The 25,160-nt window shown below is 39.6% G+C and overlaps 1 protein-coding gene across 1 annotated transcript; it reads left to right on the top strand.

The window, feature by feature from the left end:
• The first annotated feature begins 11,859 nt into the window (after positions 1 to 11,859).
• Positions 11,860 to 23,687, top strand: LOC138133110 (uncharacterized). Its single transcript, XM_069050914.1, has 20 exons — positions 11,860 to 12,317; positions 12,373 to 12,666; positions 12,723 to 12,940; positions 13,292 to 13,405; positions 13,549 to 13,712; positions 13,969 to 13,998; positions 14,882 to 15,248; positions 15,313 to 15,609; positions 15,661 to 16,162; positions 16,277 to 16,301; positions 17,062 to 17,099; positions 17,155 to 17,265; positions 17,318 to 17,429; positions 20,397 to 20,490; positions 20,891 to 20,980; positions 21,046 to 21,206; positions 22,279 to 22,660; positions 22,719 to 22,933; positions 22,981 to 23,201; positions 23,256 to 23,687. The coding sequence occupies exons 1-20, from the start codon at positions 12,292 to 12,294 to the stop codon at positions 23,620 to 23,622; spliced, it is 3,828 nt and encodes a 1,275-aa protein (XP_068907015.1). The 5' UTR covers positions 11,860 to 12,291; the 3' UTR covers positions 23,623 to 23,687.
• The last annotated feature ends 1,473 nt before the right edge of the window (positions 23,688 to 25,160 follow it).

The following is a 25,160-nucleotide window of genomic DNA, read 5'->3' as shown; positions in this document are numbered from 1 at the left end:
GGGTCGACGAAAGAAACATAGTGAAAACAAGGATTAAGGCCATAATCTGTAATAATTTGTTAATTACAAACCCAGTGCGGCGTCATGTAACTAGATTTAAAAGCGACGGAGCTTAAGCAGTCGGCCGCATCTTGGTAATCAGATATCTGCCTGCCCCCTGGCATTTATTTATAATTACTTCTAGGTCTTAAATCCCCCGGAGGGCGCGACCCAAAATACTTACGCGCCCCCAAATCTAGATTCCGGTTAATCTGCATCATAATTGCGTTCGGATATTAGCCGGCGAAAAAGGCGCCCCCATCCCACCCCCATTCGTCGCCGCTCATTATTATTATTATTTCAGGTGGATGGCGCATCACGCGGGTAAGTTAGCATGTGGGACTTTTTCACCGACGAGATTATTTTGAGTGACAGTAATAAGCTGTTGGGAAAATCGTTAAAGCGCTGATTTTCTCTCCCCTTTCGAAACCTGTCGGTTCCAAGCACGTTATTGCCTTCTGCTCGGCTGGTGATTCTCTTTGTTTCCGATACTGCGGTCTCCGTTGGGGAAATTTTTCGGTCTCCCATCTTGGAGGTCCTCGGACAAAATTTGGGCGTAATTGGAGCGACAGGCTTGTAATTTCCCGGTGCGCTCCCCGCCTCCGGGACAGGTGTTATTGTCCCGAGTTGGTGAATGGGTGGCGATAAACATATTGTCCCACTACACATCCTCATTTGAAAGCTATCGGAGCTTCTGTTTCGAAACGCCACTTCAGCGCCGAACCTTATCTGCGAGCTTTCAAATCGACTGAAACCGGAAAAGCACTACACTCCGAACAAGTGATATTTCACCGGAAAGTGCATTCTTAACTACGCCGCCTGTTCTTCCAATAAACCGTCGGCCTTCCATCACCGTGATGGCACATAATTAACCGGTGGAACATCAAAAGCGGCTCGCCATCAAACAACAACACGCTGCACCGAACTCAATTAGAGCCGGCACTGGATGCACTCAAGATGTTTCGAATTTGATAATTAAATGAGGGCGATATTAGCCCGGCGCCTCCGCCATTTCGGGTATATTTCATAATTCCTGCGGAGAGTGGAGCCGTGTCGGACGTCGGGGCGAAGTGAAACAAATTGTGATGGTCTGGATGCAGAAGGATATCCCATAAGTTACGGGTTTCGCGGCATCGGAACCGATTCTAGACTGGTTCGTTGTCGACGAAACCTGCAGACTATGGGACACAGACTTCCGGATTTTGTCAGTTATTTGGATAGCGCGGAATTTTGATCGAATTTACCACTTGCAAACATAATTAGGGCCTAAAAGCTTTGTCGTTTCGCTGCGAAAATACTATTACAATAATAAACACAAAACGCATTATCCTGGGAATTGAATCAACAGAAATCGCCGTCATTCCAATTTTATTAGTGCATTAGTAATTAATTAAGTAATTCATATTATTAATTTGCATGGAGATGCAGATACGCCCACCGAGGGCGACGTCATTCCCATACATTTCCCTCTCACAACAATGCCACTTCATACTAATTAGCTCAAATTAAAATTAGCATCCTCCTAAACAAAATAAATTAAAACCTAGTTCCTAATTATCCTACCCAGTGCCTCCACCATTTTTATTCATTTAACCAGTGTTATTTTTAAATTAATTTTTTGTAGTCTTTCAACATTTTTAACTAAGTACACACATCGATTCCTAGGCACTTGGACAGTCTCAATCCATTAAAATGACGCTTTTTATAAAAACGAACAAAACGTAATGTAGTCCATACAAGAAAATAATTTCATTTTTACAACGGGAAAAAATGCACTGTATACTCGAATACGTACTTTACAAATAGAATTTTTTCTAAAAAAATAAAAATTGTATATCGTCTGCTATTTGGAACACAACAAAAAATAGAACGTTTTAGGAACAATCCCACCGCCTCCGCCACATTTATACATAAACTATGTTACTTATACTGTTGTAAATAGTAAATATTTTCAACTTCGCGCAGTTTTTTAATTTTTTAGCTAGTGCGATTTTTCGAATCTGAATAAAATCAGAAAGTAACAAGGATTGTCATTTATGTCATTTTTGATTATGAATAATTAAACAAACTATTCATCTAAGACCAAATTCAAATTAGAATTTTTAATACACCCTGCATAATAAATTTAAAAAAGATGTACATATTCCTTACTTGACACTAAGAGACCGAAGTTGACCTGCGACGGTCACAACTTGTATTGTCATGGTAACGGCGCAAAATTGCAAGTTTGAGAAAGATGACGCATATTGGTAATTAATGTGTGGGACAAAGATAGCTACACATTTGCGCTCCACCATCTATTTGCGACAATGACTTGAAATCGGGCCCTAAATCGGTTACATTGGTTTTGCATATTTTTCTTTTTCATTGTACGTAGGTTCGCCCCAATGTTTAATTCACTGGACCAGAACAGAACTTCTTGGACGTAGCTCGGTGGCCGCATGGCTGTCGGAGACAGTGCTCCAAGGTCGCGGTCCCGGCGCTAGTGGGTTCGAATCCCACCGAAGGGGGAGGATTTTTTCGAAGGAAGGAAACTCCGCCGGGCCATGGATGGGTGTGTACGTCTAGTAGGGGCTGACGGTAGGGTGGTGGAAGGAAGAGCGACACTCTCCCGACACCACCGCGAGGTCAGCAGGGTTCAAATCCCAGGCCGGATGGGCCCTCCCATGGATGTTTGTGCTGTATTTCATGTTGTGTTGTCCAGAAAGAAAAAAGGAGAAGAGAGGGTGGGTGTGGGTGGCCACTCACGTTTTAAACTGGCCCACTCATGCCAAAAAAGCCCAATTTACACACGAACTCGTTAAATAAACTACCTACTATTCCCTGCCTTGGCAAGAAAATCGAAACAGGAATTTTTAATGAAAGATTTTAAGTTGGCGACACTAAATGTTAATGTCATGTGGAGTTTTTGTACAATTTTTTAAGTGTGAAATATTGATGTTGGGCAAATTTGTATCCTTTATCGCAAGCTGTACATTGTGTATAGCACTAGAGGCCGAGGGGGTTATCAATTGATTGACTTTTGTATTGTCAGTCGCTTCCTATAAGTTGCCAATGGAAAAAAAATTAATTCCCTAGTCGGTAATATTTTAAGAAAAATATTACATTTTGCTTTAAATAAATTGTCGACCGAAAAAACCGTGTATTACACGGTTAGACAATGTTTTGCAAGTGTTCGCACTTGTGGAGCCTCGGCTGACGCCTCTGTCTCACCACCCTTGCTTGCACTTGGGAAATGGCATTTTCTAGCCTTGTGATACAAATAATTATTAATTGCCTAGGTACACTACATACAGTAAAGCGGCAATTTTCCAGAGCACACCACATTGTTTGGAACCTACCGTAAGAGCAAAAGAAATGCTATCAAGGATATACTCCGTACGGTGATAGATTGCACGTTTTTAAATTCTAGTTCCAAAACATGAAGCAGTGAAAAATACTAAACTCTCCATCTCAATTGTTTCACGTTATGTAGAAAACCATTGTATCCCTGCAGATTAATTCCTGCCAAACCGGTTTCTGTGTCTGTCTTCTGTCAAAAAACATGCAATCTACCAGAGTACGGAGTATAGCTATGACACAGTCTATAATGCGCTTGTGCACTGTAAGTTGCAGGGACAAGAAAGCAATAATACCTACAATTGTCTACTTAAATAACCCATTTCAGGATTCCACAAATGCATGACGAATTTCTTAATCAAAGACACGGCACTTTCTTTTTCATAGCTATCCTTGATGGCATATTTTCAACGTTCGTTTTGACAATTCTAGAACCAGAATAAACTGAAAAAAAAACCTGTGTTTTTATTTACCTTGTAATGTTGACACATCCACTGTTTTTATAATGAATCATGCCATAAATCCTTTAGTGAAATTTAAAAAAAGAATCATCAATCAATTACATACTTTTCGTTAATTTTCTACAACAATTTTTTACAGTAGTTTGAATATTTACTACCTTCGTAAAATTCTCTGCCATTGAAGCCAAATCCACCAATTATTTTCGTCTAATCCTTTCTCAAATAATTTTGTAGTAAGTGACCAAGTCTGGCAAATTTACTACCCACACATCTTAATGAAGTTTTGTATCGTTTCTTGTGCGATATATAACTTTGTACTGTGGTAATAAATAGAACTTCCTATTTGTTCGTCAAATGTACACATTTTTTCTCCATCTCTGTTCAAATTTGTCTCTTAAATAAATATTGCATATTCTCAAGATAATCAAACAGGAGCACGGTTACTTAAGAAAAATAAAAAGAATACATAGTGTATCTAAGATTTTACTGTATTGAAAATTTTCTTAGATATACCGGGTGATTCAGTTTGGTATTCGCGGCCCTACATCTTTTTTGTTTAAAAAAAAAAGTATAGCAAACCATATATATTTGTAAATCGCTTGTGAAACTACAATGGATGATGTTGTCAAATCTTCTCTACGATGACATATGTCAAAGTTAAGATAGTCAACTTTTTTTTTTTAATAGTACACTATACATTTCTTAGCCTATTCTTGTAAACCTTTTTTTTCTACATTTGAATGTGTAAAAAAAGTTGACACTTACATCAGAAAAAAATCGAGAAAAATAATAAAATATGATTTAATTTATTCGAAAGCGTTATTTTCTAAAAAGAGCTAGTAAGTCAAACATTTGTAAATTCGCATTATGTTGGTTCCCTGCATGTCACTATTTACAAGACAACCACGTAGCCAAAAAATAAAATGATTTGACTTTGTTTGTTTTCAAGCCTCGGCTGCGCCTCGGCCAGAAAACTGAGACTCGGACGAAATACCAAATCCATACTGAATTTACTATGCTAAATTCGCGTTCTGTTGGTTCCCTGCATCTCACTATTTTAAGAATTACATAGCCAAAAAATAAAATTATTTGACATCCTGAATTTATTTTATTCGAATATTATAATTTACACTTATTCGAATTTTACATAGTCAGCTATTCAAATATTCGAATAATTCGAATACGATTCCCAAGACTCATGACTGTCATTCATGCACTATCAAAATTCAACTACATATTTTCATCGTGTATGCATTCAAAGCGGTATAGTCAGAAAGAAGTTAGGTTTTGAAGCCAGATGTTATATCATAGTTAGTTATTTAAATGTAGGTTATAACATAACTATTTATTTAAATGTAGGTACTTTAATAATTGACGCTATTAATGTCAAAATTCAATTGTTTCCATGGCTAACTAGCTCTTTTTAAAAAATAACACTTTCGAATAAATTAAATCATATTTTATTTTTTTTCTCGATTTTTTCCTATTGCAAGTGTCAACTTTCTTTACACATTCAAATGTAGAAAAAAAAGCTTTACAAGAATAGACTAAGAAATGTATAATGTACTATTTAAAAAAAAATAGTTGACTGTCTTAACTTTGACACATGTCATCGTAGAGAAGATTTGACAACGTCATCTATTGTAGTTTAATAAGCGATTTACAAATATATATGGTTTGTTATACTTTTTTCTTAAAATAAAAAAGATATAGGGCCGCGAATACCAATCTGAATCACCCGGTATATAGAGGTGGTAAATACAGACAATTTGTATTTTTGTGTTCTAAAGAAAATTTTTGATTAAAGTGGATATAAAATATTGAATGTGTAATCTGTAGACATTTACATATACTACAGGGTCGTTATAAATGATTGTACCATCGTAGTTGGCGTTGAAAACCCACACAAATTTTCGATATGGCAAAATTAGACAAATTAGTACGGATTTTCACTACCGCCAGCAGCGCTACCTATCGGCGATACTAGTCTCACTCATGTTATGAATCTTGCGACACATTCAACTGAGCCACCAACGCCTACTACGATGGTACAATCATTTATAATGACCCTGTAGAAGGCCACATAATAAATAAAACTTGACTACGTTCTCTTCGTGTATGCCCTTTAATAGTAGCCATTTGCACAAAAAATGTATGTACGGCGTGAAACACTGAGAAGATCAAAAAGGTAAGTAATATTTTAGCAGAAAAAAAAAGACTCACGATATGCAGGAAAAACTGTGTAGGACTGTAGCAACTTCCTTGGAGATACTTTATAAGTTCATAAATACTTCCACCGGGGAGCGAATTTTGCATCTGCAATTTCGGCTCGACGTACGCGCGTTGCAAACCCGCCGCCCCCACGATTTTAATATCGCATAATTGTTATTTTAAACCCCGGAGCCGGTTTACATTTCCACCCCAAATCCGCATATTGCGTTATTTATTTGCGTGGCACCTCGACCATTCGATCAGTGTTCCAGACCCCGAACAATCACAGATAGAGCACAGAGGATGACAGACAGGTCGTCCTGTCACCGGCAATAAAAGCGCCACAGTCCCACATAATAAATCCGAAAACTTTTCATAGAAAGGCAATTATGCGTGGGCGTTTATTCCAGCATCGGAATTAAATGAGCGGTGTTTATTGGGAAGTGCAGCGGACGTGTTCCTAACCAATTAGCCTGGTGCATCACAATGGGACTTAAATCTAGGAGTTTTTCTGGAGGCGGCCGGTCGATACTCAGCTGATGACAGATGCAGGTGATGTTGCATAACCGCGACCCACCCACTGGGCCTGTCAACGAGCCATGTGACGACCCAATAACTGCGGTTGCTACATAATTAAAGGAACGTGGACAATAATTTTAATTGTGACGGAATCGAAGCTGCGAGGACACTAATTGCGTCAAATTTTGCACAAATGTGGAACGGCGACCCACTAGAACCGCCGCCCCCATCAAATTCCACGCTATTGACGAAGCAAAAGTCTTTCACGATTTCAAAAAAAAACACATAAAGTGCGTTGCTCGTTGAATTCTTCGTCGTCCAATTTTAAATCCTCATTATTATTATTCAACAATAATACGATTTGTTTTTGTTTCGGAACAAATGCATTTTCATTTTGCATTTGTTAAGTTCGTCGAATTACTTCGGCAATCGGATCTGCAAATAATAACCGACTCTGTTGGAATTGTTTATTCATAACATCTCTCATAATAAGCGTTTTCAGGTATTTTTCTTCAGCACGATTTCAGAAAAAACAAAATGTCAATTAATTAGAGCTGAAACAAAATATCAAAGCTCAGCATGTACAAGGTGATCAAAAAGAAAACAAATCAAGAGTACGATCTCATCTTGTTTTATCGAAACGTTTGTCTTACTTTGATCGTACGCAAAATTATACGTGCTATGCACAGTCGTTTTATTGGTTGCCTATGCACCCCTTTTCAAAAGTAACATTTTAATAAAAATGTTTTCTCTTCTTACGAATGTAAAATGTTGCTCTTGTTTATTTTATAAATTTCCCCCATTATCAATAAAATGCACAATTATAATTCCAATGTCAAAAATTACCGACATGACCGATAATTTGCTACGCCTGCTGTGATTTGTTTTCTTTTTGATCACTTTGAACTCATTTCAATTTTGAGCTTATGGTAATTTCTTTTTCTTTTAATTTTGGATAAGCGGATAAAACTTGTTCTACTTAGTCAGAATTATACATAAGTAAAACCTACATAATTATATCCCGGCGCATCCACCATTTCCAGGATTATTTTGAATGATCAAGCAGAAGGAAATTATCAAAATTTTACCAGTTTTCATAAACTTCGTAAACAACTATCTAAGACAAACTATTAGACAAATTTCCACTACCGCCGGTAGCGCCACTTATCAGCGATACTAGTCTCACTCATGTTATGAGGCTTGCGGACGTCACCAACGCCTACTGCGATGGGACAATCATTTATAATGACCCTGTATACGATGGACCATTTCGTACCAGTCATAAAAAAATTGTACTTTTAGAGCTAACGCATCAGGATCCGTCGGATAGACTGAGCGAAGAACTATGCAGTAAAAGTTAGCTTATCGGAGAAAATATCAATAACTTAATCTCTTAATTGTTGACTGAACGTGAAGGTTTTGTTTGTTTGCAGAGAAATCCTTTTAGTTTAAACGAACGTAAATTACAATAATCGAAGAAAACTTCACCAGATCCGTCCCGGCTGGTTTCTGATCGCTAATTGCGGCCGAATCAGTCCCGAATATCGCATTTAGGTGCAGCGTTAATCCCGTGCCTTGGAGGTCCGCCCGCAAATATCAATTTACCAAATCGTCTTGATTCGTGCCAGTCAGGCAATCAACAGAGGGCAACAGTTGACCGTGAGCAAATTGATGGTCGCTCTGTATCATTATTATATACATAAATTTCCATCACAATGGCCGCCCGAGCGTCGGGCTCGATCCAGACGAGACTGCAGGATACGTGAATTAGAACTCAATCTCGGCGCCGAACACGGTTCGACCAGTTCGGGGGCGTCGAAGGGGATTCACACGGGGTACGAGGCCGGATATGAGCTTCCGTTATGAACAATTTACTATGAAATTGAATGATCGCGCACTACCAACCGTTTCCAGATTTCTCAAATTCAATTTCGAACGCGAAAGCCCCTAAACGCGTTAAACAAACAAATCGCCGATCGAGAGAGGGCGGCGACGGGATCGTTCGGGGGAATAAGCACCACTGGAAGACGTGGTCGAAATGGCTAGCTTGATTTTTACACTCAAATTAACTACTCACAATTTTATTAGAACGGCTAATTACGACCTACCGGCGCATTACGGCGACCAACAATTTTATTTTTTACAAGAGAGCTCTTCAAATTTAAATTACAGCATCAGAGTAAGCACACTTCCCATCATGGAGACTGTATTTTTATACAGTTTATTAAAGAGAGAGTTTACTGATAATTAGATTTGTTACTAAAAAAATCCAGGAACCAGTATGAAATGGAATATGATTTATTCAGACAAATTGATAACAAAAAAAAATTACAAAAAATTACAGATGTCATTTTCTCTTATTTTTCAGGCAAATTGAAAGAAAACATTAAAGTCAAAAATTTAGGTTCGGAACAACATATCTGCAATATATTCTACAATGTTATGCGATTAATAAAAATAAACAAATTGTGATTGTTTTTAAATCTTGTAAATTACAAATTACTCAGAATATTAATTTTTTTTACAATTGTCATGACATTTTAATTTATACTTCCTAAGGAGGAAAAAATATGTGTACTCCCTAAGAAGTAAAAAACCATACTTTCGACCCTAAACCTAACGAGGAAATGGCTACATCCGCTTGAGAGAAATTTCCGAAAATTACTAAACGTTCTAAAATTCCAATTTAAACTAAATCGGGTATTAGAATTTTAAAACGATGGCACCCCTGTAAGGAACATCCAATAGAAAGCTTGCGTTGGGTGCAGTTGTCATGGAAACAACAAAAAGTCCGGAAATTTTTCGCGTTTTCAAAAAATTAATAAGTAGGATTTTTTCCGTACTATTCCGGAAACGGAATCTTGGCCAACATTTTTTTGAGATTTCTAAAAAAAAATGATGTAAACCAATCATTAGTGTCATTAATAAATGACAATTATTAAAAATCAATTTGAAGTTTTTCTTTTGACATCCAAAAAGCACGGAAATGGTATTATCTAGTAAAAAGTTGGGTTATATTCAATAAAGGCCAGTTCACACAAATTTGTCAGTTAAATGTCAGTTGTGGCCGTGTCCGGAATAGTACATACGATCGGCCAAAACATTTTTTTTATCACTATGTACAGTGTGCCCATTTTATCGGTTCCCGCCTTAAAACTACAAAATAGGCAACACAATTTACTTTTCGGAGGTTGCTATGTTTAAAAAATATATTTTTGAAAATTTTCAAAAGGTTGCCTTGAATATTACCGTCATGGATGACATCAGTCATCAAATACTTCAAAAATTTGGAAATAGAGGAACTCTAGTTTAAACTATTAGGTTATGCGTTGTCACCTTGTGGCATATTAAATGTTTCACTTTGGCTAACTATGTTTCTTATTTTAAAAAATTAATAATTTCCACCAAGATATCTGTGCAATGTATTATGTGTTGCCTATTGCTAAACCGTAAGGCGGGAAGAGATAAAATGGGCACCCTGTATTACAGTTGGTTGCAAAAAAAAATGCAAAAGGAAATTTTCCTGATGTAAATTTGGTTTTGTTCATTTGTCAATTAATTGTCTACTTGACAATACCTGTCAAATATTTTTTTTAAATGTCATTGAATTTTGGCCATAATTCTAACCTATCTCTCGTATGAAGCAATTGTAAAAATATGCCAATTTTATTGTGACAGTTCCCGTTTGTTTTTTGCAACCAACTGTACCATGCAAACTCGAACGTTGCAGATTTGACATTTAAAATAAACACACCTCCTCGAGTAACTACTTGATGTGGGCGTGCAATTTTCTGATTGAATCTCCAACGTGCATGTGAATTAGTTTCTCTAATTTTTCTTCGCTTTTCACTCATCTGCGTCTGCAATTCGTGCTTATTTCCACAAGAAAAGCGTCCGCACATCCGAAAAATTCATGCACCAGAAAGATTAACCTTGATAATTTTTTGCCAAAACATCGAAATATACAAATTTCAAACATCTCAAAAAATTATATCACTTAAAATGTTCTAACGAAACATTATATTTTCACCAAGAATTTTTGTTCAAGGAGTTTTTCAATGACAATCCAACTCGAAAATTTTTAACCAATCGAATTGCAGCATTTTTCAAATTTTGACCAATCAAATTGATTTATAGTGAAAAAACACCGGGGAGAGTGAAAAAACAACCAGCTAAGTGAAAAAACAACTAGTGGTTTTTCAGCGAAGAAATTTATGTCAAAATGAAATGTCAAATTTATTAGGTCTACTCGATAAAAATTTTCGCGGTGGATTGTCAAGTCGAATACAATTCGTGGTCTAATTTTTTCTGCAAAATTTGTCATTTAAGGCATTCGTAGCTTTTGCTTTTGGAAAATTACACTCGTCTCCTTCGTCGACTCGTGTAATTTTCGTTGCAAAAGCTACTCATGTCTTAAATGACAAATTTTGTCGGAAAAAATTAGACCACTTATTGTATTATATATGAAAAATTACTTAATGACGAATTATTTTAAAAACAAGACTTTACCTTTTAGATGACGAGAGATTAGTAATAATTTCTGCCTGTCAACCTTTACACTAATTAATTTCTTATGTTTCGATATCACTACTTTCGTTGTTCACTTCTACGCATCCCTAAAAACCGTTTTGTTTCGGACTTGGAAGTTTGACAGACGAAGCTCAAACAATTTGTTAAAGTTTCTTCTTGTTTTACTCTTTAGAAAACCCAGATAACTTGCTAAAAAAAAATACTAACCTGCAGATAACAAACAGAATGAAAACGACCAGCGCCTACGAAGCCTACAACAACTTTAATAAATAAGTGAGCATGCACTCCCTTAAATAATAAATCCACGCTTTACGTTTATATTGACAAACAATTTTAAATAAAGCTCACTAAAAACTTGTGGTGTTACGATAAAAGACACTAAACGGTGTTCAAAAGCTGTCATAATTAATTTAGCGATTCAAGCCATTCAAACGAAGCGTGCCAGATTTTTCAATCGACAAGTGTGGGAAATTTTTGCGATAAAATTTAATTCTTGGGCTGTAAATAAAAAGGTATTTTGGACGTTTAAAAATAACTTGCAATATTTGCCAGTTAAGTCCAATATTTTGCCCAAAAAAATGCAAATTCCTTGCAAACATTTGCCATTCTTTTACGGCTCTAGTGTCACCGCGACAGCGACGTCACCAGGAATAAGTGTTTAGTAAACATAAAACGTAACGTACCACCGCAACACATCTTCGCAGTTGTGTTTCGTTAATTGTTTCAGTTAGCTGCAAGAGTGCGGATTAAAAGAGAACAGTGGCAGGTGTGAACGGAGCGTCATCATGCAAAGCAAACAATTGAGATTTCCAATTATAACCAGTTGCTTTGATCAAACTTGATGAACCCGTGATGCTGTTATTTGTAAAAGAATAAATCCGATTCGAAGATGTTCCAAGGTCGACACCTTTTGTTAATTAAATTGTTTGGACGGGGCTAGGTGTTGTGTACTTTATACTTCTTAACAATAGTCGTAACTCGTCCGCGGAGTAAAGAAGACGCAAAAGCTGGAATTAAAATTTCAGTTATCGGGAGCTTTCAGCCGCGCTTTCAAATTATGCAACAACTATTTTATCTGAAAAGTGTACACGTTTTCTAAATATTCCCACTATAATTTCGCCCGGAAGCGCGCAGTTCCGCAAAACTTTTAATATAAGAAGATTACGATACGCCACTGGGGAACCGTAATTAGATGGACACGGTGCACGAAGAAAACAGGTAAGAAAAACTCGCTCCTCGCCGACGTCTGGTTGAACTTGTGATTGTTGTGCAGCCGCGCCGTCCCCCAGCAGCCCAAAGACCACCTCGTGCTGCCCAACCTGGCCCTGATCAACGAGACCGTCGACGAGGAGCAGAATGACTCGGCCTCCTCGTCGAGGAGGCCCTCCGCGATCATCGCCGCGCTGCGCCGGCCCTCCCAGGCCATCGCGCTCTCGGCGGCACACGCCGTCATGAACCAACGCCGCTACTTCCTGGGGCTCCTCCACGGACAGAGCGAGCGATCGATCGCCGACAAAGACGATCACAAAGAGGAGTTCCTGAAGAAGCGAAACCGCCGGCTGGGAGAGTAAGTAGGGAGTTGCAAAACGAGAGGAAGGAACGCATGTTTTTCTGTTTAAACAGCGACGCTTTGACCACAATTCTCTCGGCGCTCTACGCAAAGCTGCTGGTCGTCTTGGGAATGGCTTTTCCGATTACCGAAATCATATCGAAGGACGTCCGCCCGTTCTTCTACCAGGGATTTTATTTGTATTTGTACTTGGGGAGCATCGTGTTCGTCGCCTACATGTACGCCACCTTCGTCAGGGAGAAGGCCGTCACCAGCATCATCAACTCGTACCGTAAGTGCCCGGGGGCGGTCTGTTAATCCGCATTTGCCAATGACAACACAAACATTTGCGTTGGACTGTGTCAATTTCCACACCCTCCACCGATTTGTTTGTTTCATAATTAATTCGACTAATTACGAATAATTATAAGAATTACGCAACGCCAAGTCAAGTAATTTTGCTAATTACAAGAGCAAACAGTGCGCTCGTTCGAGATGCACAAAGCTCTAATTGCGAACTTATTGCGTTTGGATGTATTAATTTCGCAGACTGCATAAGTTGGGAGATAATTTTCCAAATTTGGAGCTGAATGTCCGTTTTGGAGCGCACTCCCGTCTAACCCCGCAAATCATTTAATTCCAGACAAAAACGACAAGCCCGCCGCCGCCGGCTTCTTTCCCCATAGACTGTCCGCCACCACCGCTGCCAACCGACCGGTCAAATACGGAAGCTTTTATTTGCGCCTTGGCGCTATCGGTGAGTATTTTTTAATTAAATTATTCAAATAAACAAGCGGTGCCCGGTCCAGTGTAATCCGCTCGGTCAATAAGCCATAATTTAAACGGCAATTACAAGCAATTAACTGCATTGATCGACTTTATTAAAGCGCATTATTGCAGCTTTCGGTATCGGGAGCATGGTGTATTCCGGACTCGAATTCGGACGATATTTCGAACTGAAGAACAATCACGAGTGCTCTTCCAACGTGCTCCAGGCCATCACGCCGGCAACGAGGATGCTGCTGACGCTGGTTCAAGTGCAATTCATATTTCTGAACACGAAGGTAACTGTTTCATTACTTCGGGCTCCCATTAGCGAAATGAGAAACACCATTTAGTTGATTGGGCGCACAACAAACAGATATCTTCCAATTACTAAAACAAACTAATTACGAAAATTACCGACAAGTCCACGGAATTCCTCACAACTATAATTCCTCACAATTACGATTAACCGCCCAGTTTCACAGAACTATCATTTCTCTTTGTACTAGTCACAAACTACTCTAATTCTCTAATTAATTGTATTTTTCTTTCAAGATTCTGTCCACAATTGGCGAGATGCACATGGTAGCTACAAATTTATGTAATTACGAAAACTTCAACTAATTTTACAAATTACTAACAATTTCCCACGATTACAACACACTCCAAAAACAACGCCAACTCCCCACAGTTACAAAACATTATTTATCTTTTTTTCATGATCAAATCCACAGTACTCACAAACTTGTGTAATTACAAAAACTTCAACTAATCACAGATTACTAACAACTTCTCACACTCATCACAATTACAACAAATTGCAATTACCAAAATGTTTCTCTCGTTTTCTGCATAGAACTAGATCCACAGAAGTCATTATAAGTTCAAGCTTGATCCAGATGATGGTTTCCAATATGTTCAATTACAAAACTTTACCAATTTCCTCACTTGCGCAGCAAATTCTCCAAAAACTGCCCAAACTCCTTTAAGTTACTTGTACATTTTTTCCAAGATCATAGGTCGAGTTGGCAGGATGTACGAGTACATGACAGTTACAAACGTGTGTAATTACAAAAACTTTAATTACACAGATTACTAACAACTTCTCACAAACAGTTACAATTACAACACACTCCAATTAGTCGCAGTTACCAAAATGATTTTTTCATTTTCTGCATAGAACTAAATCCACACAACTATAGCTTCGAGCTTGATGCAAACGATGTTAATTGTCTTTTTTTCAAGAGAGTCTGTGTAATTACCAACATCTCAATCAACTTCTCACAATTAGTACAAAATTTCTCAACCCACAACTACCAGTAAAATCACAAAATAAAACAGTTGTGCGATTACAAAATCTCCAGCTAATTCCACGAGTGGCCAAAATGGCTCAGAATTCCGACAAACCTCCCAGGAATTAGTGAAATTCTCTACAGTTATCGATCTTTTTGTTTCGTTTCCTGCACAGAACGTTGACCTAGACCGGCACAAGATCATCGCCAGGTTCGGCTTGATGCACATGGTGGCGACAAATTTGTGCGAATGGTTGTACGTCCTGGTGGAGGAGACCAAGCACGAGATCATACACCTGGGGGAGCAGAGTCACAACTCGACGAATTCGACCCTGCACGCCAAGTACTGTCAAGAGGGCCACGTGATGGGTTCCCTTGTGAGAAACGCAAGTCCGTTCCTGTTCCCTTGCACCATCGAGTACAGTCTAATTTGTGCGGTCATTTTGTTCGAAATGTGGAAGAAAGTGAAATCGGTCGAGGTGAAAGCGGAAGTGGAGACGGCGTCGCACAAAGACGACAAAATCGCCACCCACTACAACTTCAGTGAGTGTCAAATGCGTGAAATTTTCTGGCGGGGTTTCGAATGCTCATTTTCGGTTGGTTTCAGACCCCTTCGGCGGCAGCCCCGTCAATTCCAATCACCATTTCAGCGTGGACTGCTCGAACGCTCACCGCGGCTTGTTCGCCGGGATTATGATCATCGTCCTGACCATAATTTCTTTGATAATGTTCTTCGTTCTGGCCAGCGAACCGAGCGAAAGCGCCGACGGTAATTTGTCTCTGAGGAGGATGGCCGAATTCGAAGTGAACATAGTCGAGTTGGCCCTTTACATTTTAACCACGGTGGTGGTCGTCGTGGCCATGGTCCAGATGCGCTCCCTCAAATACGACCGGAAAGTCGGAGGTGAAACTTTTCCACGCGACCGCTAATCGACGCTAATTGCATTGTTTCCAGCCGAAGGTCAAGCGGGCATAGGTCTGGACAACACGCTGCTCGTCGTCGCCCAGACCGGCATGTTCATCTACTGCATGTTCTCGGTGATCGGGTGTTACTTCACCATGTCGAGCAGCTCCCCCACGGGACTCGTCGCCGAGATCTTCTCCTTCATCCAAACCTGCCTCCAGACGATGTTCGTTCTGGACGGGTGGTGGCGCCGCTGTCGCAACCTCGAACAAGTCAAGAACAAACCCGGGAAGGAACTGATCACGTTCCTCATCATCGCCAACATGGCCATGTGGACCATCAACACCCTGGAGAAGAACCGAGCCGAGTTTCGACCCACCCATCTGCTCTTCTTCGGCGAGTGGGCCTGGACCATCATCACTCACGTCTCGATGCCGCTGGCCATCTTTTATAGGTTTCACTCGACGATCTGTCTCTTCGAAATATGGAAAACCGCCTACAAAGTTAAGGCGCAATATAAGAATCCCGTCTTTCCCGTCGTGCCGAATCAATAGTGGAGATGTAAAAGTTGCAGGAATAAAGTGGAAAAAAAGAAAGTTGTTTGATTTCGCCCTGACCCAGACCGCAGCGCGCTGTTTAAAATATTTCAAAAAAACTGTCGATTAAGCTTGTGGGGGAAGTACAACCAAATGGTGAATTGCTGGTTGCCTACTCTTAATTTGTTCGGAACAAATCAAGAGTTCAGAAGCGATTAATTAAAGCGAGTTTGCCGACAAAATTCGTTGCAAAAATTCCCTGTAAAGGGTCCCCATTGATGGAGCCGTCTCCGGATCGCGAATTCTCCACCGCATTCATCCATTTCACATCTAATTGGGCCCTTTAGAGGGCCGGATTGTCGCTTAAACGCACGACCGATTCCAAAATCCCGGCACATTAAATGCCGGAGTCCTGATTTCATAACTCCGTGATCACAGCAACGTAAATGTTGCACTACTTTGATTAATTATTATTAAAAGCGCGGTTGTGTGACACACATGAGCGCCTCCACATTCAAAATGAAACGTTAGCAGGAGCACATCCGACTCGGTTGTTGTGTTTAACTTTGACACAATTAACTACCTGGCTGAACCGTGAACAAGAATGCGACTCAAGAAGAGATCCGCATCTGGAGCGTAACAACCGTCACAGGATTTATCGACGTCTTTATAATCGAACGAATTCGGAGGCGGCTGCTAATCGCGATCGAATTATATTCGGACGAAATAATCAATTCAAACGATAATAATTAACCAGACAAAGAGACACACGATCACAACAAACAAATACACTAATTCCATTTTTAAATATAGACACGTTCTATATGTGTTCAAATAGTTTACGTCAATATCACGGGTGCAAATTTTTCGTGTACACTGACTTCCAACAAAGAGTAAAAGTGTAATGCAGATCTAGTCAGTTCGACATGAAACCATGGACCAGACACACAACAGGTATTTATCAATTAATAAAAATAATAATGATAATAATAATAGTGGTGATGTGAAGAATTGAGCGACTTCACCAATCGTTGCCCGCTCTGGACTTGGACCTGAACGCCACTGAATCGCGACACAAACCCGAACCAAAATACAACAAATACGGCCAGAGCAAAGGCGAGTAAGTGTTGATTGTTATTTTGGGACCGGCTGTATATGACTCGATGTTCCAGTGACGTGCTGACGTTCATCATTTCTGCTTTCTACGCCAAGTTCATAGTGATTCTGGGTATAGCTCTTCCGGTGACCGACGCCATAGCCACCAACGACTACGACACTTACGATGTGAGTAATTTAATTTAAAATTAATGCAAATTTCTTAATTTGGATTAAGTGACAAGACAAATATTAGCTGTGCTGTTGTAATCGATAATGAAGCGGGCAGGGGCTCCCTTTTTTTCTCCTCCTTAGCTTCCAACGGCGAAATGAAGCGGGCTAAGGGAGATAATAAACGCTCAGTTACAAGTTAAATTAAAGCGTCAGTAAAAAACGGTAAACAACGCACCGAGTGTGTTGCCAAAAACAAGAGTAAAAAACTCGCGATTTAGATCGAAGTACAGGACAATTAAATTTAGCGGAAAAAATCGCAACGTGCGAGGGACGCGCGTGCCATTGCCATCTACAGCGTGATCAACAATGACTGTCTGTTGCCAATGAAACAGCTGTAAAATATTGATATTTTTTTGTCTCACAATTGGCAATGACCGATATTAAAAAAAATTAGGTTATGTCTGTTATGTTTATGCTATTCATAAATAAAATAAAAATACTATTTTATTTTATCCATGATGCTTTTACAAAAATTAACCTTTGATGGTAGATAAATGTCAAATTTGCCTGTCAACTCTGTCAAAGCTGACAACCAGAAATGCGTTTAGGATACAGTGGTACCAAAATCATTCAAATTTTCATTGTTACCAGCAGATTCAGTCATTCTTGATCACGTTGTACACAAAAAAGCCTTAAGGTAGAAATTGTTTTCGATCGTGACGTCACAGTAAAGGCTTCATGGAAAAACGAATTAAACCTCCAGAATTTAATAAAAACAGTAACATTTTTGGTTAGCACTCTTTTTTAGTAGAACGATGTGTTTAGATTTTACTGCCTCGTGGAATAAAATGCCATTAATGACGCGAAAATAGTCATTTACAAGTGAGGTTAAGTTTGTGTATTTATTGTTTTTGCGTAATTTTTATTTTGTGAATCATTTAAATAGCACCAAATCACAACAAATGCTTCTTACAAGTTAATTATGTATATGTGTAGCAAATATTTTTCAACTAAATTGTACTTACAACGATTTACAATCAGGAAAATGTGGATAGGGTATAAAAATACCGTGCGATCGAAAATAAAAAAAAATCGAAATAGCCATGATTAATACACTTCAGTTGGCAGCACGTAAAAATTTAATTCAAATGTCAATACAATGGTAATTGTCATTATTAGTTATTGACTATTAAAATTTGCTGTTACAATATGTTCACTTTAGACTCTTTAGAGCAACAAATTTTCATTGTCCAGTGTTTCTTCAGCAATGAAGAAAGGCTTGGTCCTATTCGACACCGCGAGTTTTTGAGGAATTTCAACAAAAGTTTCCGGACTTTCAAGCCACTTAACTAACAACTTGCCCGGAAAATCTACAAATGCGTAAACACGTTTTTGGAAATAGGTAGTGTTCTGCGCAAAAAAGGCAGTAGACGACCTACAAAAACATCAGCTGAAAATATTGAAGAGGGTGAACAAAGAATTATCGCAGAGATTAACCCAAGAAACTAACCTATCATTTGGTACAGTTCAGCTTATCTTTAAAAAATATTTGCACTTTTTTCTCTATCGTGTGTCTGTTGTCCATGAAATTACACCTTGACAATAAGAGCCCCCACAACCGACAACAACCTCACTGGATAATATTGATTGATCGATGATCGTTGGATCTTGGATCGATTTATAAAGAGGTGTGCGCGTGCTCCGGGCTCACCGTTGACGTTAAATAAAAGTGCGGGAGTTTGAAATCTCATTATTTCATTGCACTAGCTGAGGAAATTCTTTTACAACTGACAGGTCACACAAAATTCTTTATGAAAATCAAGATTTCAACATTCTCAAAATCACTAACCTAACTTTAAAGACTGACACCTGTTAATTGAAATCTCACAAATTGCCAACTGAAATGTTTGGTCAGCGCCTACTTTAATTTTTTTTTCTTATATCACGGTACTTCCCAGGTTACAACGTCTTGTGCGACTTTCGATGAACAGTAAATACCCTGGTATCAACTGAAATTATTATACCGGGTGTTTCTGAAATAGGTGCATTAATTTTAACTGGTAATAGAACTCTTCAAAAGGAACAACTTTTCTATCTACCATTTTGCCGAAAAACGATGTTTAATTCCAAAAAAAAATTGGAGAGATTTTTCACTAAAATAGCCCTACGCCACTAAATACTGCAATGGCTAATTGAGATCAGCGCTAATATGAAAAAAACATCCATTTTCATCCGGAAAACGTGTTTTAACGCAGAAATCGAAATTCAAATAAATCTACCCGTATAGCAAAAAATCCACTTCGTAAGAATCTGGTTGTTTCACGTTTTTAGGTAGCTTGGTTTTGGAGATATGAACGGTTTTAGGAAAATCTTTCCTACTTTTTTAAGCCATTACGCAACGTTTCTCGCCAAAATGGCAGAGAGAAAAGTTGTTCCTTTTGATGAGTTCTATTACCATGCACCTATTTCAGAAACACCCTGTATACACTTGCCATCAAGCTTTTGCTTATCTCACAATTTTCAATCTTCCATAAGAATGATTAAAATACCGCATTTGATATTTTCTGAAAACGTAAACAAATTTTGACGTTTGGCCTTCCTCGTGACGTCACACGCTGCCTAGAATGCGCGTGCGCTCTTGCAGCTACATATTCGGGGGTTTATTTGGGATAACACCACGTGTGGATCGGAGGGGTTGAGGAGTCGTTAAAACTTTAGACACAAGTTTCGCGATTAGCACTTGTGTTTTTGCTGAAACAATGCTTTCGCACAAAGGACTGATAAACAGCGGGAGTCGAGCTAATCCTGCAGTCGCGATGTGTCAATAAACCAACACAAAAATTACAGGCAGCCTAAAACAACCCCTCGAACTTGTTTTATTACAAAATAAAGTGACTGCAGAAGCATTAATTGGAAAAGTTCCACCGCTGCATCTCAAAACTTGTAAGATTTCATTTCGCAATTATTGCGATCTCGTTCCAGGCCTTCTACATGTACCTCTACCTGGGAAGCATCATTTTCCTCTTCTACATGTACTTGATCCAGATGAAGGAGAAGTCCGCACAGGACATCTGGCGTAAGTAGATTTCGGAAGTTTCTTTAAAGATGCGTTCGAGTGGCGTCCTTGACGGTCATGAGTTCTTTTACTCGATTCGACAAAGCTCCATCTTGTTGGTGTTTGTCTTTTTGGTGAAATATCGTGTAGCGAGTAAATCGAGATCAATCTGGTTGTTATGACACTGTGTACCAAATCGGTAATTAGAATTTGGTACAGTTAGTGTATCCAAGAAACATATCGTCCATTTGGCGGCGTCGTAAACAATCTGATAATCGATACTTATTATCCCAATTACGGCTACAGCTCCGGCATCAGTGTGTTCATTTAGTCGGTCGGTTTGCCACCGACGGCCCTCCACCCCGAAGACGCCTCCCCCGGCGCCCACTCTTCCGTCGATTTGTCAATTTGTGTGTTTTAGGTCGATCGACGGACTCTGGCGAGTCGTTCAACATCAAGAAGAACCAACACGTCCGCTACGGCAGCTTCTACTTTCGAATGGGCGTCACCGGTAAACAAGTGCACCCCCTCGACTGGAACTCGACAAAAATAAAAACACCGACTCTCTGTTTTCAGGATTTGGAATCGGTTCGGTTATTTACTCGGGCTTGCAGTTCGGCCAGTACTTTGAACTTTCTTCACAAAAGGATTGTGATAATATGCTTAAAGCAGTGAAACCACTTCTGAGAATAATATTCGCTCTTATGCAGATGCTGTTTATATTTTCTTACAGCAACGTGAGTCCCGCGCCGGGGTGGGGGCGCTCGTTTCACCGGGATTTGCAGACACAGCTACAATCATTTTTTGCACTGGAACAGGGAGGTGTAGATTTACCGCGCCTGCCGCGTAACTCACCCCGAAACGGCGTCGTCTTTCGAAACAGAATCGCGCCCCACAAAAGTGATCAATTTTCAAGGGCAGATTCTTTCACATTCCCCAACTCGAAACCACATTCGACGTTGACCAAATCTATTCAAACATTTAAAACTTACTTTTCGTGTTCGTTTAGGCAAAACATTAATTTATTGTAAATTTTGAGGTTATCTTTGACAGATGTCAAGTTAGGTAGGTATATAACCATGGAAGTTTATATATTTACATAGTTATATACTACTTTCCCGATTATATATCCCAAGAAACGAACACGAAAAATGTTATTCAATATTCGTGCGCTGTCAGTTTTCAGGTATTCGGCCTGTTTTGCAGCACTTGGCTCACGCCTCGTGCTTCAAATTTCGGCCTCACCTGAAAAGTGATCTGATAGCGCTACTCATATGAAAATAACTATTCTCAAACTCCACCAAACCTTCCGTCCTTTTCTGGTCGTTAGGAAAAATCGAAAAATTATTTCATCCAAAACAAAATCGAACAGAGGCAATTTATCACCCTCTGGATGCACCCCAGTCGATTTCGATTTAATTTCATTTCCGCCGCGGCTATTCAGAGTTTTAAAAACATTAACTTCACTGCGAGAATTCCAATTATCCCAATTATTCGTTGAAATTTATTTTTACAATACAATTTGAATCCATAAAACATTCCAGTTTAATAGAAGCACCAAACAAAAACAAAAATCGGGGATAAAAGTTGTGGCAAAATTGTCTTTTCTTTTTAAATAAATAGCACGTCCTTTGCAAATCCTTAATTTTTTCAAACCAAGACCCATAACTGCCCAGGACGAGCGCCCTTAAGAGACCTCTCAAACAGAACTGAAAATTTCTTCTTTTTGGAATGTCTGTGTCTTTAAGCCACCGTCTACGCGACCGCCCCCGCTCTGTCCTCGATCCGATCATAACGACGTTGTTTCAGTTTTTAGACGTTCAAAGGACCAAGATCATCGCCCGTTTTGGGTTGATGCACATGATCGCGACGAACCTGTGCGAGTGGTTGTTCGTCCTGATCGAGGAGACCCAGCACGATATTTACAAATCGGCGAAGAAGCGCCAGGACAACGCCGCTCGAGACAACGTGTCCTTGTCCGAGGTGGATTTCCAGTTTTTGAGCTCGAACACGTTCAGGATAACGAAGCAGCTGTACGAGCACAAGGTGAACTGCCTCCAGTCGGACGTCATGGAGCCGATTTTGATCAAGTCCGAGCCGTACCTGGCCCCCTGCACCGTCGAGTACAGCCTCTTGTGCGCGGTCATCCTGGGGTTGATGTGGAAGAACGCCCAGGCGGACGAAGACCGAGGTGGGAAAGCGGTCGAGCCGAATAAGCGCCTGGTTTTTGAGTGGTGTTGGTGTTTCAGACACGCTCGGCGACAACTCGCCTGAAATAGGAGAGAAGCAAAGTGGCTGTAATGTTATCTACAGCAGGAGACAAAGTCAGTTTTCAGTCGATTGCGCTCAGGCGCACAAAGGATTATTCACGGGGATTCTCGTCCTGGCTGTCACCGTTATAAGTCTGATTATGTTTTTCGAGCTGGTGGGGTACAAGCACTTCAAGGATATCGCCATCCTGCAGGTGCTCTGCCACTCCGCCGACTTCCAAAATTGAGACGATTGTTTCAGGTGAACGTGTGGGAGGCCGTGCTCTTCGGCATGGGCACCGTCGCCTCGGTCTTCTGCATAGCGGCCCTCCGCGACGTCGGCTTCCGCCAGCTGAAGCGCGACTTGGAGCTCGAGCATTTGCTTTTGCTCGTCACACAATGCGGCGTATTTATGTACTTCTTGTTCCAAATAATCGGAGCCGTACTCATGGGACTCAACAAAGGCAAGGGAGGAATAATGAGGTAGTAGTCTCCGAAGAAAAAAATTCCGCACCGATCGATCCTCTCCGTTTCCAGAATAATCACGCCGCTCTCGGCCCTCGTCCAGAGCTCCTGCCAGACCGTTTTGGTCCTGGACGCGTGGAGGCGACGCTGCAGCACACCCTCTCAGATGCGTCGCAAGCCGGGACGTCAGCTCGTCACTTTCCTCCTCGTCGCCAACATAGCGCTCTGGATGGTCAACAGACTGAAGAACAACAGGTCCGTCTCGCATCCGAATCAGATGGACTTCTACGGAGTGCTCGCGTGGAATATTATCACCCACGTGTCCATGCCGCTGGTGGTGTCTTATCGATTCCAGTCGAGCGTGTGTTTTTACGAGATTTGGAAGCACGTGTACAAGATGAGGCAGGTCAGCGACGTCAAGGCCGAGGAGAATATCTGAGTTCTTTTACGATTATATCGATCCGATGTGGTGTACACGGTTCCAATTAAATTTTTTCAAAGAAACTGGAGAATTTGTTTCCTTGCGGTGAAATCCATAAAGAAAAGGGTAGACATACAAATTCAATTTGATTTTTTTTTGTCAGGTGCATCCCAAAATAAGGAAAAAAGAATTATGTAGTAGGTGCTAAAAATTACAAAAAAAAATATATTGGCAAAGAGAACAACAGAATTAGAAAAAGTGTTGACTTATTGATTTCCTAAAAAGGTAAAAATCTTCGAAACTGTTGTCGTAACAACCGTACCAAATGCAAACTTTCTGTTGGTTGTTTGTTGCAAATCTACGAATTTACTTTTAGAAATGACAAGAATTTTCTATTCCTTTTTTGCTTTATAAGTTTACTGGTAATTAAACAAATTATCAAACATTTTATTTTTAATGGTAAAGCTTGATTTATAAGTCGCTTTCAGCTCGTGACAAAAATCATCATCAGTCATGACATGAGTAATAGCCATCATTACCCGCTCGTTGAATAATATACCATTATGTATTTCATATTTACACATGATGTGTCGTAACCTCAATTATATTTGTGTCCAAACACATCTTACGTGACAATTTATACATGGTGTTCCAAAACTGACGCCAAAACTTTACACTAGGTACACGATAAAATATGCTATCTTGAATAATAAACATTTTGAAAAAATCTATTTTTGTATGTCTCCAAAAGATAAAGAGTTGTAAAAGCCAGAAGAAAGAGATCATATACCTAAGCACTCTATGTGTGTACGAGTATGTGTATTCACGCAATTTTAAATGGGCATCCATTAAAAAAAAAACTCACTAACCTCAAAATGATATTTCGCAAACGCAACAGTTAACCGCGAACGTAGATTTCGCGCACTAGTGCTTTAAAATCATCCAAAAAGCATTGGCCTTTTTGAGCATTCTGAAAATAATTTGACTTGATAATAATAAAACCTGGTTTACAAAACGTCATTTCGCCAATTTGGATGTTGAAAATTTCGGAAGAATGAAAATAAATCGCTATTAATTCGCTTGACACTTGGGCAAACGCCATCTATTCACTAAATTGAAAACTATTAGGTAATAATTTAAATGGTAATGTTCGTTTCAAAAAATATTGTACAAACCTGGATGCCCGAAGACGTATTCGGCACATTCTCGCAAATGAAGCACTCGCTCCTTCGTCGCTTGTGCCTCATATTATGCGCCCACGTGCCAAAAAATTCTTCTCGCACTCGGTTCGTAAATAACTATTTCCTTCTTTTACAAGGCTTTCGAAACACTCGTTTTGTTTATTTATTTTTTAATTTACATTTGCTAACACCGATTTATCTTATAATTTGCAATGTGCAATGTCAAAATTTAATCAAGTTATAAGGTAAAAGTTTAAAACTTATACAGATGCATAAAAAAACCGTTTGATTACCGGAACCGACCCGGAGCCTACCCGGAAACCAACCTGAGTCGTCCCGGAAACCACCCGGAGCCGTCCCGGAAACCACCCGACC

Source organism: Tenebrio molitor, chromosome 6 (genome assembly GCF_963966145.1).
Source record: "Tenebrio molitor chromosome 6, icTenMoli1.1, whole genome shotgun sequence".
Classification (NCBI taxonomy): Eukaryota; Metazoa; Arthropoda; class Insecta; order Coleoptera; family Tenebrionidae; genus Tenebrio; species Tenebrio molitor.
Note: the sequence above shows the minus strand (reverse complement) of the source record. Positions and strands in the feature narration are given on the sequence as shown.